Genomic DNA, 13,251 nt, shown 5'->3' with positions numbered 1-13,251 from the left:
TGTGTATATTTTACTGAGGTATGTTAACGTTGTGGACCTCATGACACTTCAAGCCTACATAAATATCATATTTACATCAAGAAGATTTAACAATTCTCTTGTCTCAGTCTTTCATGCCTCGATGGTTCATACAATCACCCACTCACCTTTCACACACTGCCATTGTTGTTTTTCCGCAGTGACTTTGGCTCCTTAAAGAGACCAAGTCAGCACCCTTTCCCTCCGTGGTCTGTCCATGTCTCCCTAAAGCCCAAGGGCAAGTCCAGCTGTGCTCACAGTTGACAGGTTGTCTGCTTTCCTGTTACCCACTGGCAGACGTGAGCACGTGAAACAGACTGTGTGCCTCACAAAGCTGAAGACAGTCACTGTCTGGCTCCTTCTTTACTTTCTGGGTTTGCTGACCCCTGAGTTAAACTGTTCCTTCACTTGATCTAACTTTTAGGTTGACTACACATGTGAGAAAGAGCTAGATCAGCATGTAAACAATCTGCACACATGGACATTGATAAAGAACAATTTATTCAACTATTGACTTTCATTCATGATTTTCAGCAATCACATGTTTTCCTCTCCCTACAAGGCAAAGGAAATTACAAAAGACTTTGTAGAATTAGCAGTCAACTGCATGAGTAGCCTACTCCATTTGTAGTACATTAGTGAATACCTGGTAGGGATGTTTTGATGTGATTTTCTTTTTTATTGGATAGGAATAATTTTGACATTTTAAATTTCATTTGGGTCAAATCAGGACAGGGTACAAAATGGGGCCCACAGATGGAGCTGTGAGTCTAGCTCACCATTCTTGAACTTTCTTCTCTGATATGAACTCTCCATGAGGCCCCTCAGCATCTTGGGGTAAAAGGGCCAAGTACACCGGGGTCTCTGCTCCTTCTTCTGGACTTTTGTGGGCGTTGGGTCCCCCCATGTCGGTTCTAACCCAGCCTGGGCAGCAGGAATTCAGGAGAATTTTGTCTCCTTTCCTCTGTTCACTCAGTTTCCTGGCCTGGATTCTCGACAGGACTGTGACGCCAATCTTTGAAACTCCATATGCGGTGTTGGGCCAGCCCTCTTTCTCGTGCACTCCCTTCTTGGTATCTTCCACAAACTTGTTCATGAGCCCCACCAGCTCATCCTCCGTGATGGTCTCGCTGCGGAACTTCTGCTGCAGCTCTGGGCTGCATTTTTTAAGAGTCATGACACTCATCATGCTAGACACATTCACCACTCTGCCTAAAATACATGACAAATCATTATGTAGAAAGGCATAATGATTTTAATCATTTAGGCCACACACTTTAATCCTTCTAAAAGTGGCTGCTTCAATTCACAACTACAAAGGCATAGGAATGCATGGCATATTTATATACCATGGAATATTACTCCACAATCAAAAGGAATGAAATAATGTCTTCTGCAGCTACTTGGATGGAATAAAAGGCCATTATTAAAAGTGAAGTAACCCAGGAAAAAAGAACCAAATACAATATGTTCTCATTTATAAGTGGGAGCTAAGCAATGGGTGTGCATGGTCATGCAGAGTGACTTAGCAGATATTGGAGACTCTGAAGGTGGGTAATGGGGACTGTGAGATGCAAAATTACTCACTGGGTACAATATACACTAGTCAGGATAACGGTATATTATAAGCCTAGACTCCTCCACTGTGCATAAGCCATGTAATAAAAAATGACTATTACCCCCTAAATCTACATTTTTTTAAAAAAAGTGGCTACATGTCTCAACTGGTGTGTATTTAATGGGTGGGTCCATCTCCTGTCCCGTTACTTGGAGTAAGCACTACAGCAGTTTACAATGCAACATGTATACCAGTCATGTGCAGAATAGGGAGCATGTTGAAAGGGAGTTAACCTGAGCCTGGGGCAGCGCCAGATTCTGCACATCCCTATAAACCATGCTATGTGCTTAGATTTTCTCCTGGAAGGATTTGGGGGAGGGGACTGACACAGCATGCAGGATCCTGGGAAAGGAAAAGACCCAAAAAGGATAGGCCCTAGGAGGCTGTGCAGTTGTCCAGCATGACAACTGAGGGCCTGTTGTAGAGCTGGCATGAGGTGGATTCAGGATAAACTTCATGGGCTCAACTGCTAGGCCCTGGTCAGTGATGATATGGGGGCAGGGCATGGTGACCTGCAGGATCCTGATGGGTGGACGGTGGGGTCAGTGTCTAGGAGGATTTAGGGAGAAGGATGAGCACCCTCTGGAACTGTCTGTTTTATTATAGAGTGGGAGGGGGCATTTCTGGGAGTGTTCTAGGCAGGTGACACATTTTAGAAGGGCCTGCTGGATGGGTGGTATTGAAGGCACCACCAGCCTGAATAAGATCAGTCTGATGGAGCAGAGAAAGAGTGCAGGGTGAAATCCTACTGCTCTGCAACGTCTGAGGGGCACAGAGCAAATAAACAGCCTCTCTGAGGAGACACTGGGCTAAGACCTGAAGGATAAGAAGGAGCCAGGTGAGCAAAGACCAGCGGGACAGAGAGCACCACCAGCCACCGGAGAAGGAAGGACAAAGTCCTGAAGCAAAACTGTGCCTGCAGGGTGGAGACAAAGCAGGGAGGCAGGTGCACCTGCAGCATGGGGAGTCAGCAGGGGCTGAGCCGGATCCCAGGGCACAGACAAGGTGTGCTGTTACCATCACACTCACCTTGGGGTTTTATTAGAGGAAATAACTCTGTGCAGACATCTCTGGTACCAAAAAAGTTTGTTTTCAGGGTCACTTCTGCTTGAATATGGAAGGGTGTGGTGTCAGCAGCTTTTAGGGGAGAAAGAGAACAGAGTTAAAGGACAGTAGCCGTAGGGTGACTTTCCATAGAATGACACACAGACACACAAAATAGTGCCCGTGAATTCTGTTGACTTGTGTCTGAAGTCTGCATCTAGTTACAGTATTGTGTCCATGTCAATTCCTGGTTTGATAGGCTTCCACACAGTATTTTTGAATGATGGTACCATGGGGGGAAGGTGGATGAAGGGTTCACACACTGGATCACAGTGTATCCATTATTTACAATTTCTTGTTTATTTCAAAATCAGTTAAAACTTCACCCAACTTCCCTAAAGTTTAATCTCAGCAAAACTTTGGAAAATCTGGGAAAGATCCCCAGGAATCCCAGCCAAGGAATCACCAAGCTCCCTTTGGCTCAAAGTCCCTCCCTCTGCCTGAGAACTCTGGCTCTGTGGGCAGCTCCCTGCCCTCCCTCTGCTCCTGGGAGTATGTTCAGTCTCTCCAGGCGCCAGGAGTCGCCGCAGGGTTTCTCCCACCCGGCAGGAGGCCCAACTGGAGGCCACCTGCCCTCTGAGCACCCCAGCCACTTACTCTTGAAGGCGATGCCCGAGTTGTTAACCAGCACGTCGAGGCCCCCATACTCCCTGCGCAGGAAGTCGCGCAGGGCACGGATGCTCTGCAGGTCGTCGATGTCCAGCTGGTGGAAGCGCGGGCTCAGGCCCTCAGCCTGCAGCTGCTTCACGGCTGCCTGGCCCCGCGCCGCGTCCCGCGCCGTGAGCACCACGTCCCCTGAGAACTGGCGGCACAGGTCGCGCGTGATGGTGAAGCCGATGCCCTTGTTGGCGCCGGTCACCAGCGCCACGCGCCTGCAGGACGACATGGCTGAGCTGCGCACGGGGCACCTGCCCGGAGAAGGGATCAGGCCGAGGTGCTGGAGCAGCTCGGTGAGTGGGAGAGTCTGTGCGAGTGTGGAAAATGCCAGGTGAACTCAGGTAGGAAAAGAGCCAGGAGCCCAACGCTGCAGGTGCAGGACCCGCCTCCGCCAGGGCGGGGCTTGTAGGACCTCCCAGGCCCTCCCCAGAGCAGAGGATGCCAAGCAGAGCCCTGTGCCAGGGCTTTGCAAAACGGAAGGCAGATCAAGGCTGATCCGTGCTCCTGGCTGCGCGCCTGACAGTGATCAAGCATTTCTGTTGATCACGTGCCTAGATCTGAACTCACCCCTAATCCCTGGTTCTCTGGTTTCTAAGGGTTTTTCTTCGTGTTCCTGCAATTTATTCAACCATTTATAGTTGTGCTTGAAGAAATGTGGCATTTGTATGGACTTTTTGTTTGTTTGTTCCTGGTGTTTTAAAAAATATATGTCTGGAACTGAAGTCTTTGGAACTAGAGTTGTGGAACAATAAGGAAGGAAATGACAGGCTGGTGTCTCCCCTTAGTATATGAAAGCAAAGTCACTGGCTTGTCCTGGGCCAGGTTTTCCAATAACGTGGGAAACATTTACTAACTCATCACAGGGTTACCTGTCTGGACACTTGCGGGCCATCGTCTTACCTGTATCAGGGTTCTGCAGTGTAGAGGTGACAGGGGACTTCCCTGACCTATTTTACACTCAAAATTACACATGAGGATGCATCTTCTATCCCCATTCGACAATGAAGAAATGGATCCAGCCTCAGAAAGTTTATAAATTAGTTCAGTTATGGGAAATGAGTTTTCTTCCTTACTATTTAGAACAAGAGAGTAAAGGAGTATAAGGTCAAGTTTCATTTCTGAGTTGTCCCTAGGTGGCCAGTAGCCACAGTAGCCATTTAAATGCAAATTTAAATCAGTCAAAACTAATGCATTTAAATTTCAGTTCTTTAGTTCCACTAGGCACCTTCAGGTGCTCACTATTCACGTGTGTCAGTGGTGACTGCATTGGGCAGTGCAGATACAGGATATTTACTTCACTGCAGACAGTTCTCTTGGGCACCATGAGTTCAAGTAGAATCCAGTTATGTTGCAATTTCAAGGTAGGTTTCCAATCAGTTGCTTTAGAAAAGTTGATAATCAGAGAAAAAACTTTGCTTATTTTCAACTGCAATTGTTATGGAGATAATTGTGGATTCACATGCAGTTAGTTAGAAGAAGTAGTAGAGATTCCTTCCTTACACTTCATCCAGTTTCCCTCATTGGTAACATTTTGCAAAAATATAGTACAATATCACAAATAGGATACTGACAACAAAACAATCCACAAATAATATTCAAATTTCCTCATTTTTATTTGTGCTTTTTTGTGTATTTGTTGTATAAACTTTTTTGCCTGTACAGCTTTGTATATCCACCACTATAGTCAAGATAAGGACATTTCCATCATCACAAGGGTCCCTCCTGCTGCTCTTTCATTAGCATACATACCTGTCTCTTGCTGCCTCACCCAACACCATCTCCTGGCAACCACTAAGGTATTCACCATTTCTACAAACTTGTTGTTTCAAAAATGTTGCCAAGATGGAGTCACACAGTATGTAACCTTTTTTTTCCCACTCAGGATAATAAAGAATTTCATTTGGATTTTCTTCCTTAACCTAGTGTGTTTTGGTGAGTCAGTGGTTGGGCTCTCTCCACATCACTAGCTACTTTCTTCCATAGCTGGGGTGAGCCAGTGTTAGAGGGAGGTGGGATGGATTAAACGCAGTAAGAGAGCCACTCATCCACAGGGTGTACAGGGAACGTTGGACAGGGTGAGGTGCCTACAATTTCAAAAGGCAAATCGTAACAACACCATGAATCATGATTTTCACTTTGAATTATTTATCCTTTTCGTACTGCTACCAACACAAGAATGGACAGGTCCATTGAGCAGGATGCTCCAGGAAAGGTAACATATAAAATATCGTGTATTAATAACAATTTAGTATATGATAAAGGTAACAACAACAATTAATAGGGGAAAGAATTATTCTAGAATTGGCACTAAAGAAAGGACATAATAACTGGAAAGAAAAAAAAACCCTTATGTCGGGCATGGTGGCACATGCCTATTATCCCAGCAGAGGCCAAGGTGGGAGTATCACTTGAAGCCAGGAGTTGGAGACTAGCCGGAGAAATATAGTGAGACCTCATCTGTATAAAACCTTTGTAAAAAAAATTAGCTGGGCTTGTGGCACCTTCCTGTAGTCCAAGCTACTTGGGAGGCTGAGGCAGGAGGAATGCTTGAGTCCAGGAATTTGAAGTTACAGTGAGCCAGGATTGGGCCAGTGGGGCCATTGTACTCCAGCCTGGGTGACAAAGGGAGACTCTGTCTCCAGGAAAAAGGAAAAACAAAAACCAAAACAAATCAAAAAAGCTTATGACATACACTAAATAATTCTTTTCTTTTTCTGAGACAGGGTCTCGCTCTGTGGCCTGGGTTAGAATGCAGTGGCGTCATCATAGCTCACTGCAAACTCAAATTCCTGGGCTCAATTGATCCTCCTGGCTCAGCTTCCCCAGTAGCTGGGACTGCAGGCGTGAGCCACCGTGCTGAGACCAGTTCTTCCTGTTATTAACATCTTAGTACTGTGGTACATTTGTCACAACTAAAAACCAATATGGAGTATTAACTAAGCTCCACACTTTATTTGATTTCCCCTAGCTTTTCCCATAATATCCATTTCTAGTCCAGGATCCTCTCCAGAATGGTACATTACATTTGGTTGTTAAGTCTCTCTACTTTCCTCTGGTTCATGACAGGTTGTCAGGTCAGTGAATGCAGGTTCGGCTGCTCACGTCCTGAGAACCAGACACAAGGGGTGAGTGGTGGTGACAGACAGGGGCTTTATCCAAGTGCCAGAAGCCAGAGGAGACAGCGGACTATTGTCTCCGAGGCATCTCATCTCCTGTGCTGACTGAGCAGCTTATAAAGAAAGGGAAGGGGTAAAGGGGGTTGGTGGCAGACAGCAAGCTTTGTGCTCGTCATCATGACTTGCTGGCCGGTTATCAGCAAACACTAGGTTGTCTGGTGGGTCTTGTCCTCAGCAGTCTGTGGTCGGCGTATTCCGACTCTTGGTCTGTTTTTCCTCAAGGTGGTTTTCTAGTCTTGTGCCCGCAGCAGTGTATGCAGGTGGCAAGTTAATTATACTTGAAAGACAGAACAAGCCTAGAGCGTACTGGAAGCAAAATGGCTTCCCCTTAGCCAGGCTGGCCTTACAGACTGAATGGCCCTTGGGTTATGCTTACAAAATGAGTCCGCACTCTGCAGATCAAGGACGGACACCCAGATGCCCAAACCACCACTACATGAGAAACTTTGCCTTTTAGGCCCACATGGTCCAGGCATGCATCCCAGCCATAAAGAATGTCCTGCTTCCCAAAGACTTAAATGATACTTAGAGAGAGGATATCAAGATACCTGGTGACAGAGCTTTCTGGGTATAGTTGTTCCAAGGTTTATACAAACAGATGTATAAGGTATTTATTGGCCACCTTAGACAAATTACTAAAGTGACTCCACAAAATATTGCTATACAACAAAAGTCTCTAAATTCCTTAGCTTAAATGTTTAACTATGCTTATGTTGTACATAAGAAATTTCATAAGTCTGACACCAAACCCAAGATTACAATAGCTCGATGTTTACAGATAAGTTAACTTTGTAACCTTGCTTTTGGCTTTTGCATTTTGCACGTAGTTGCCAAAAAGGTTTTAGAATGTTGCTGAGTGCCTGTCCATCTCCATTCCTGTGTGGCCTAGAATGTTTAATTGGCTGGAAGCCTTTTGCGTCTAAGTCCTTTGGACTCAGGGTTCCCATCGAGGTCCTAGATGGACCCAGGGCAGGTAGCCGCTCTACCCAGGCAAGGATGGGACAAAGTAAAAGTTTGGGCATTGAGGCGGTCACTGGCAGATCGTAGCCAATAGGGGGGAATTGTGAATGCAAATAAAATCCTAAGCCCCTGGCCTGACTGAATGTACCCCTGTTGCCTCAGGGGACCCCAGAAAAACCTTCAAGGTGAGTTGCTGGCCTTGAGGAGAAGGGAGGTCAGATTAGCTCTGCCCCCTCCATTCTGGAGTTATTGTGTGTAACAATTAGATACTAAATCATTAACAGGCCTAAGCCATGCAGGATAAGCTTAAAGCACACGTGCCAGCCATCAATGTAGTTCCCAGATCACTTGAGTTTTGCAAATGTTTGGTATATGCGCAGTGGCCTGTCTCTGATTAACAGACATCTTTATCTTAACTTAAAACATTCCAAGGCTTTAGACATAGCTTCATTTCTTTAACCACTCAAAGAATCAAAGAATCTGTAAACCCACCTATAACCTATAAGTCCCTGCTTCAAGATATCCTGCCTTTTTGGGCTGAACCCAAGTATACCTTGCATGTATTGATTTATGATTTTACATGAAATTCTTTTTTTTTTTTTTTTTTTTTGAGACATAGTCTCACTCTGTTGCCCGGGCTAGAGTGAGTGCCATGGCATCATCCTAGCTCACAGCAACCTCAAACTCCTGGACTCAAGGAATCCTCCTGCCTCAGCCTCTTGAGTAGCTGGGACTACAGGCATGCACCACCATGCCTGGCTAACTTTTTCTATATATATTTTTAGCTGTCCATATAATTTCTTTCTATTTTTTCAGTAGAGACGGGGTCTCGCTGTTGCTCAGGCTGGTCTCGAACTCCTGAGCTCAAACAATCCGCCCGCCTCAGCCTCCCAGAGGGCTAGGATGGATAACAGGTGTGAGCCACCGTGCCGGCCTTTACATGTAATTCTGATATTGAAACTCCAAGTGGGTTTCCGCCTAAGTCCAGTTACTCATCGCACAAAGATCCAATTATTGAGACAATTGAGGCTTGCCAAAGAAGAAAGATATTTTTAGTATGATTGATGTCTTGGGAGAACACGGGAAGATGCTTCAAATCCTTCTCCCTGACTAAATGGAGATCAGGAACTTTTCAGCAGGGGCCATGTGCCCTGGGGCAGGTCCTGGTGTAACTAACAAGAGACATGGGCCTTGGGGGCAGGTTGTGGGGGATGGTGCATCTTGGCATCAGGAAAATGCCCAGGGGGCTTCAGAATCTCAGCTCCTTTGTCTTGCAGAAAATCCACTATTTCTGGAAAACAACTCAAAATGTCAAGTAGTTAGTTAAGGGAGAGGATTATCAAAAACATATAGGGGTAACTGAAATTTGCTTATGGAGTTGGTAACAATTCGTATGTCTCTAAATATATAAAACCAAGTGTAACCCAACCACAGCAGAACCACTCACTCAAGGTTTCTTGGGTGTGGCCCTTAGGCCATGGTCTCACATATTTGGCTCAGAATAAACCTCTTTATGGGTCCTTTTTGGCTGACACTTTCAATATCTTTTTGATCTATAGTGTTTAGAACTGTATTTGTTTGGTGTTTAAGTATTTGGGGATTTTCTAGCTATCTTGCTACTGTTGATTGTTCACATGATTCCATGGTAGCCAGAGAACATACTTTGTATGACTTGACTCCTCAATTTTAAAAGCTGGGAGAAAGATATGAAAGTGTGCTGTAATGCGGTGGTGATCTCAGAGAGGCAAGATTTGGTGAAGGAGAGACAGGGAATAATGGCAAGAACCAAATGCTGGAGAAGGTGATCCTGGATGGATCCAGCACTCAGGTGGGGGCGTGGCCTGGGAAGGAGCACAGGTCTACTCCTGCAGCAGAAGGGGAGGCAGAGAGTGGAGGACTAGTTGCAGGTGTGTTGAATGCTTCTCTCTGAAGGCATTTCTGTTTGAATGGTGACAGATTTGAGGTCACCACTGAGAGGAACTAGCCTGGCCGACTTGAGGAAAGAATAGCCATAGGCTGATGACACTTCTGAGAAGGAGCTGGATCGGCCTGTACACAGTGTGTACAAATGGACATCTACAAAGGGCTATTTATTTACCTATATACTTTCATTCATCATTTTCATTATTTACAAGTTTTTCTCTCTCTACATCACAAAGGAAATCACAAAAGACCTCATAGAATTACTAATCAACTGAGCGAGTAGCCCGCTCAATGAGTAGTATATTAGTGAGTTCTTGGTAGTGATGTTTTGATTTTGTTTTTTAGATAGGAATGTTGTTGACAGTGTAAATGTCTTTGGGTCAAATCAGTACAGGATAGAAAACGGGTCCCAAGGATAGAGCTGAGTCCAGCTCACCACTGTTGAACTTTCTTCTCTGATATGAACTGTCTGTGAGGCCCCTTAGCATCCGGGGGCAAAAGGGCCCCGTACTTGGGGGCCTCTCGTCCTTCTTCCAGAATTCTGGTTGCCTTGTGTCCCACCATGTCAGTTCTAACTGCCTGGGCAGCAGGCACTCAGGAGGATTTTGTCTCCTTTCCTCTGCTCATTCAAGTTCCTGTGGTGGATTCTGGATAGGATCATGACGGGCCAATCTTTGTCACTCCATATGTGGTGTTGGGCCAGCCCTCTTTCTCATGCACTCCCGTCTTGGTATCTTCCACAAGCTTGTTCAGGAACCCCATGAGCTCCTGTTCCATGATGGTCTCACTGTGGAACTTCTGCTGCAGCTCTGGGCTGCAGTTTTTAAGGGCTCTGAGACTCTCCATGCTAGACGCATTCACCACTCTACCTAAAGCACACCACATATCATTATGTAGAAAAGGGTGCACAAAAATGACAATTGCCAAATTTGCTAGGATTCTGGACCAGAAAATTTTCATTTGAGAGACAATTACCCAGAAGAACTTTAAGGGGACTATGCACAGAACGTGTGGTAGTTCCATGATAAATTCCATTCCTGCCTTTAAATTGTGTCTGAGTAGAGCAGTTTGGTGACATTTGAAAGAGCTGCCCTTGAAGTCCTAGTGAACCAGAGTCTTAGAAGTAGTACATCTTTCCAGGAGTGCAAGACAAGGAAACAAGTTAGGAGTTGAGAGTCCAGGGAAGTACTGGACTCTAGGGCATCCATTTTAATCTTACTAAATTGGCTGCTTCAATTCACAGTTGCAAACATATGGAGCCAACCTAAATGCCCACCAAGAGATGACTGGATAAAGAACATGTCACATATATACACCATGGAATATTAGTAGCCATCAAAAAGAATGATGTAATGTCTTGCAGCAACTTGGATGGAACTGGATGCCTTTATTATATGGGAAGTAACCCAGGAGCAAAGAACTAAATACCACATGTTCTCACTTACAAGAAGGAGTGAAGCAATGGGTATGCATGGTCATACAGAGTGACTTCATGGACATTGTGAACCACAAGGGGGAGGATGGGAGGGTGTGAGATGAAAACTTGCCTATTTGGTACAATGTTATCCAGGTTAATAGTAAGCCTAGACTCCTCCACTATGCAATTTGGCCATAAAACAAATAATTTCTTGTACCGGAGTTAACCTGAGCCTGGGGCTAGGCAGCGCCAGATTCCTCACATCCCTATAAACCATGCTATAGGCTTAGACTTTGTTCTGGAAGGATTTGGGGGAGTGGACTGACACAGCATGCAGGATCCTGGGAAGGAAAAGACCCAAGAAAGGAGAGGCCCTGGGAGGGTCTGTAGTTGTCCAGTATGACAGCTGAGGGCCTGTTGTAGAGCTGGCATGAGGTGGATTCAGGATAAACTCTGTGGGCACAACTGCTAGGCCCTGGTCAGTGACGATATGGTGGCAGGGCATGGTGACCTGCAGGATCCTGGTGGGTGGATGGTGGGGCAGTGGCCAAGATGATTTAAGGGAGAAGGATGAGCACCCTCTGGAAATGTCTGCTTTATTATAGAGTGGTGGTGGGAGCATCTCTGGGCGTCTTCTAGGCAGGTGACACATTTAGAAGGGCCTGCTGGATGAGTGGTATTGAAGGCACCACCAGCCTGAATAAGATCAGTCTGATGGAGCAGAGAAAGGGCGCAGGGTGAAATCCTACTGCACTGCAACGTCTGAGGGGCACAGAGCAAATAAACAGCCTCTCTGAGGAGACACTGGGCTAAGACCTGAAGGATAAGAAGGAGCCAGGTGAGCAAAGACCAGCGGGACAGAGAGCACCACCAGCCACCGGAGAAGGAAGGACAAAGTCCTGAAGCAAAACTGTGCCTGGCAGGGTGGAGACAAAACAGGGAGGCAGGTGCACCTGCAGCATGGGGAGTCAGCAGGGGCTGAGCCGGATCCCGGGCACAGACAAGGTGTGCTGTTCCCATCACACTCACCTTGGGGTTTTATTAAGGGGATTAACTCCGTGCAGACATCTCTGGTACCAAAAAGTTTGTTTTTATGGTCACTTTTCCTTGAATATGGAAGGTTGTGGTATCAGCCACTTTTAGGGCAGAAGAGAGCAGAGTTAAAAGATAGTAGCCATGGGGTAACATTCCATAGGATGATAAAAAACAACAGTGCTTGTGAATTCCTGTAAATTGCACCTGCAGTCTGCGTCTGCTTACAGTATTGTGCCCAATTCAAATTTTCTGGTTTGATAACGTTCCACACAGTGCTTTTGAAAGATGGTGCGTTTGTGGGAGGGTGGGTGAAGGCTGCACACTGAATCTCTGTGTATGCATTTTTTGCAATTTCTGGTTTATTTGAAAATCAGTTAAAACCTTATCCAACTTCCCTGAAGTCTAATCTCACAAAAACTTTAGAAACCCTGGAAAAGCTCGGCAGGAGTCCAAGGCAGGGAAACAACAAGTTCCCTTTGGCTGGAAGAGCCTCCCCTTCCGGAGAACTCTGTCTCTCTGGGAAGCTCCCAGCTCCGTGTCTGCTCCTGGGAGCCTGTTCTGGACCCTCCAGGAGTGGGGAGTGGAGGGAGGATACTCGCAGGGCTTCTCAGCCAGGTGCACCTGTCCCGGTAGGCGGCTCTCCGGGAGGCCACCTCCCTTCGGAGCATGCCAATCCCTTGCCATTAAAGGCGATGCCCGCGTTGTTGATCAACAGTTTGAGCCCCCATACTCCCTCCGCCGGAAGTCGCGCACGGGCGGATGCTCTGCAGGTCGTCGATGTGCAGTTGGGGAACCCCGGGTTCAGGCCCTCAGCCTGCAGCTGCTGCAGGGCAGCCTAGCTCCGCGCCACAGCCGGCGCCGTGAGCACCACGTCCCTCGCAAACTGGCGGCACAGGTCGCGCGTGATGGCGAAACCGATGCCCTTGTTGGCGCCGGTCACCAGCGTCACGCGGCTGCAGGACGACATGGCCCGGTGAGGCGCGCGGGGAACCTGCGTGGAGACCCGACCGGGCTTCCGACCACCCGGGGCGCGCACAGCGGAGGGACAGAGTCAGAGCAGCCGCGCAGAGGAAGTTCTGGGACCCAGCGCTGGGAGTCCTGAACCACAAGGCACTGGCCCTGCGTCCCTCCCCTCTTAGGAGGGGCCGTCTGTTCTGAAGGTTTGTTAACGCCCCAACTCCCGGGCCCGCCCTCTGCCCGCGCTGCGCTTTCTTTGATCCAGGCTCCGCGCCCAGGAGCTTTCCCCGGAGCCAAACCGCGGTGACGGGTCAGTAGGGGACTGCAGATTCGTGGCAGCTGGACTGAAGAAATTGTTTGGGGAGAACCCGAACGAGAGGAAAGCG

The 13,251-nt window shown here is 47.1% G+C and overlaps 1 protein-coding gene and 1 pseudogene across 1 annotated transcript; both read right to left on the bottom strand.

The window, feature by feature from the left end:
• Nucleotides 1-498: 498 nt before the first annotated feature.
• On the bottom strand, nucleotides 499-3,758 carry LOC123630722 (carbonyl reductase [NADPH] 1-like). Its single transcript, XM_045540633.1, has 3 exons — nucleotides 3,338-3,758; nucleotides 2,666-2,773; nucleotides 499-1,230 (listed from the first exon to the last, which is right to left on the bottom strand). The coding sequence occupies exons 1-3, from the start codon at nucleotides 3,624-3,626 to the stop codon at nucleotides 794-796; spliced, it is 834 nt and encodes a 277-aa protein (XP_045396589.1). The 5' UTR covers nucleotides 3,627-3,758; the 3' UTR covers nucleotides 499-793.
• Nucleotides 3,759-9,888: 6,130 nt separating this feature from the next.
• On the bottom strand, nucleotides 9,889-12,994 carry LOC123630724 (annotated as a pseudogene).
• Nucleotides 12,995-13,251: the final 257 nt, after the last annotated feature.

The sequence above is a fragment of the Lemur catta genome, chromosome 1 (assembly GCF_020740605.2).
Source record: "Lemur catta isolate mLemCat1 chromosome 1, mLemCat1.pri, whole genome shotgun sequence".
NCBI classification, from domain to species: domain Eukaryota; kingdom Metazoa; phylum Chordata; class Mammalia; order Primates; family Lemuridae; genus Lemur; species Lemur catta.
This window is presented reverse-complemented; position numbering and strand designations above follow the sequence as displayed.

Bases quoted from the DNA above. Each gene is read 5' to 3' on its own strand.
- LOC123630722 (XM_045540633.1), bottom strand. From the start codon at position 3,626: ATGTCGTCCTGCAGGCGCGTGGCGCTGGTGACCGGCGCCAACAAGGGC. The intron at 2,774-3,337 runs GTAAGTGGCTGG...CTCCCCTAAAAG, and splicing joins CTCGGGCATCGCCTTCAAGA to CTGCTGACACCACACCCTTC. The intron at 1,231-2,665 runs GTGAGTGTGATG...CATGTATTTTAG, and splicing joins TCCTCTAATAAAACCCCAAG to GCAGAGTGGTGAATGTGTCT.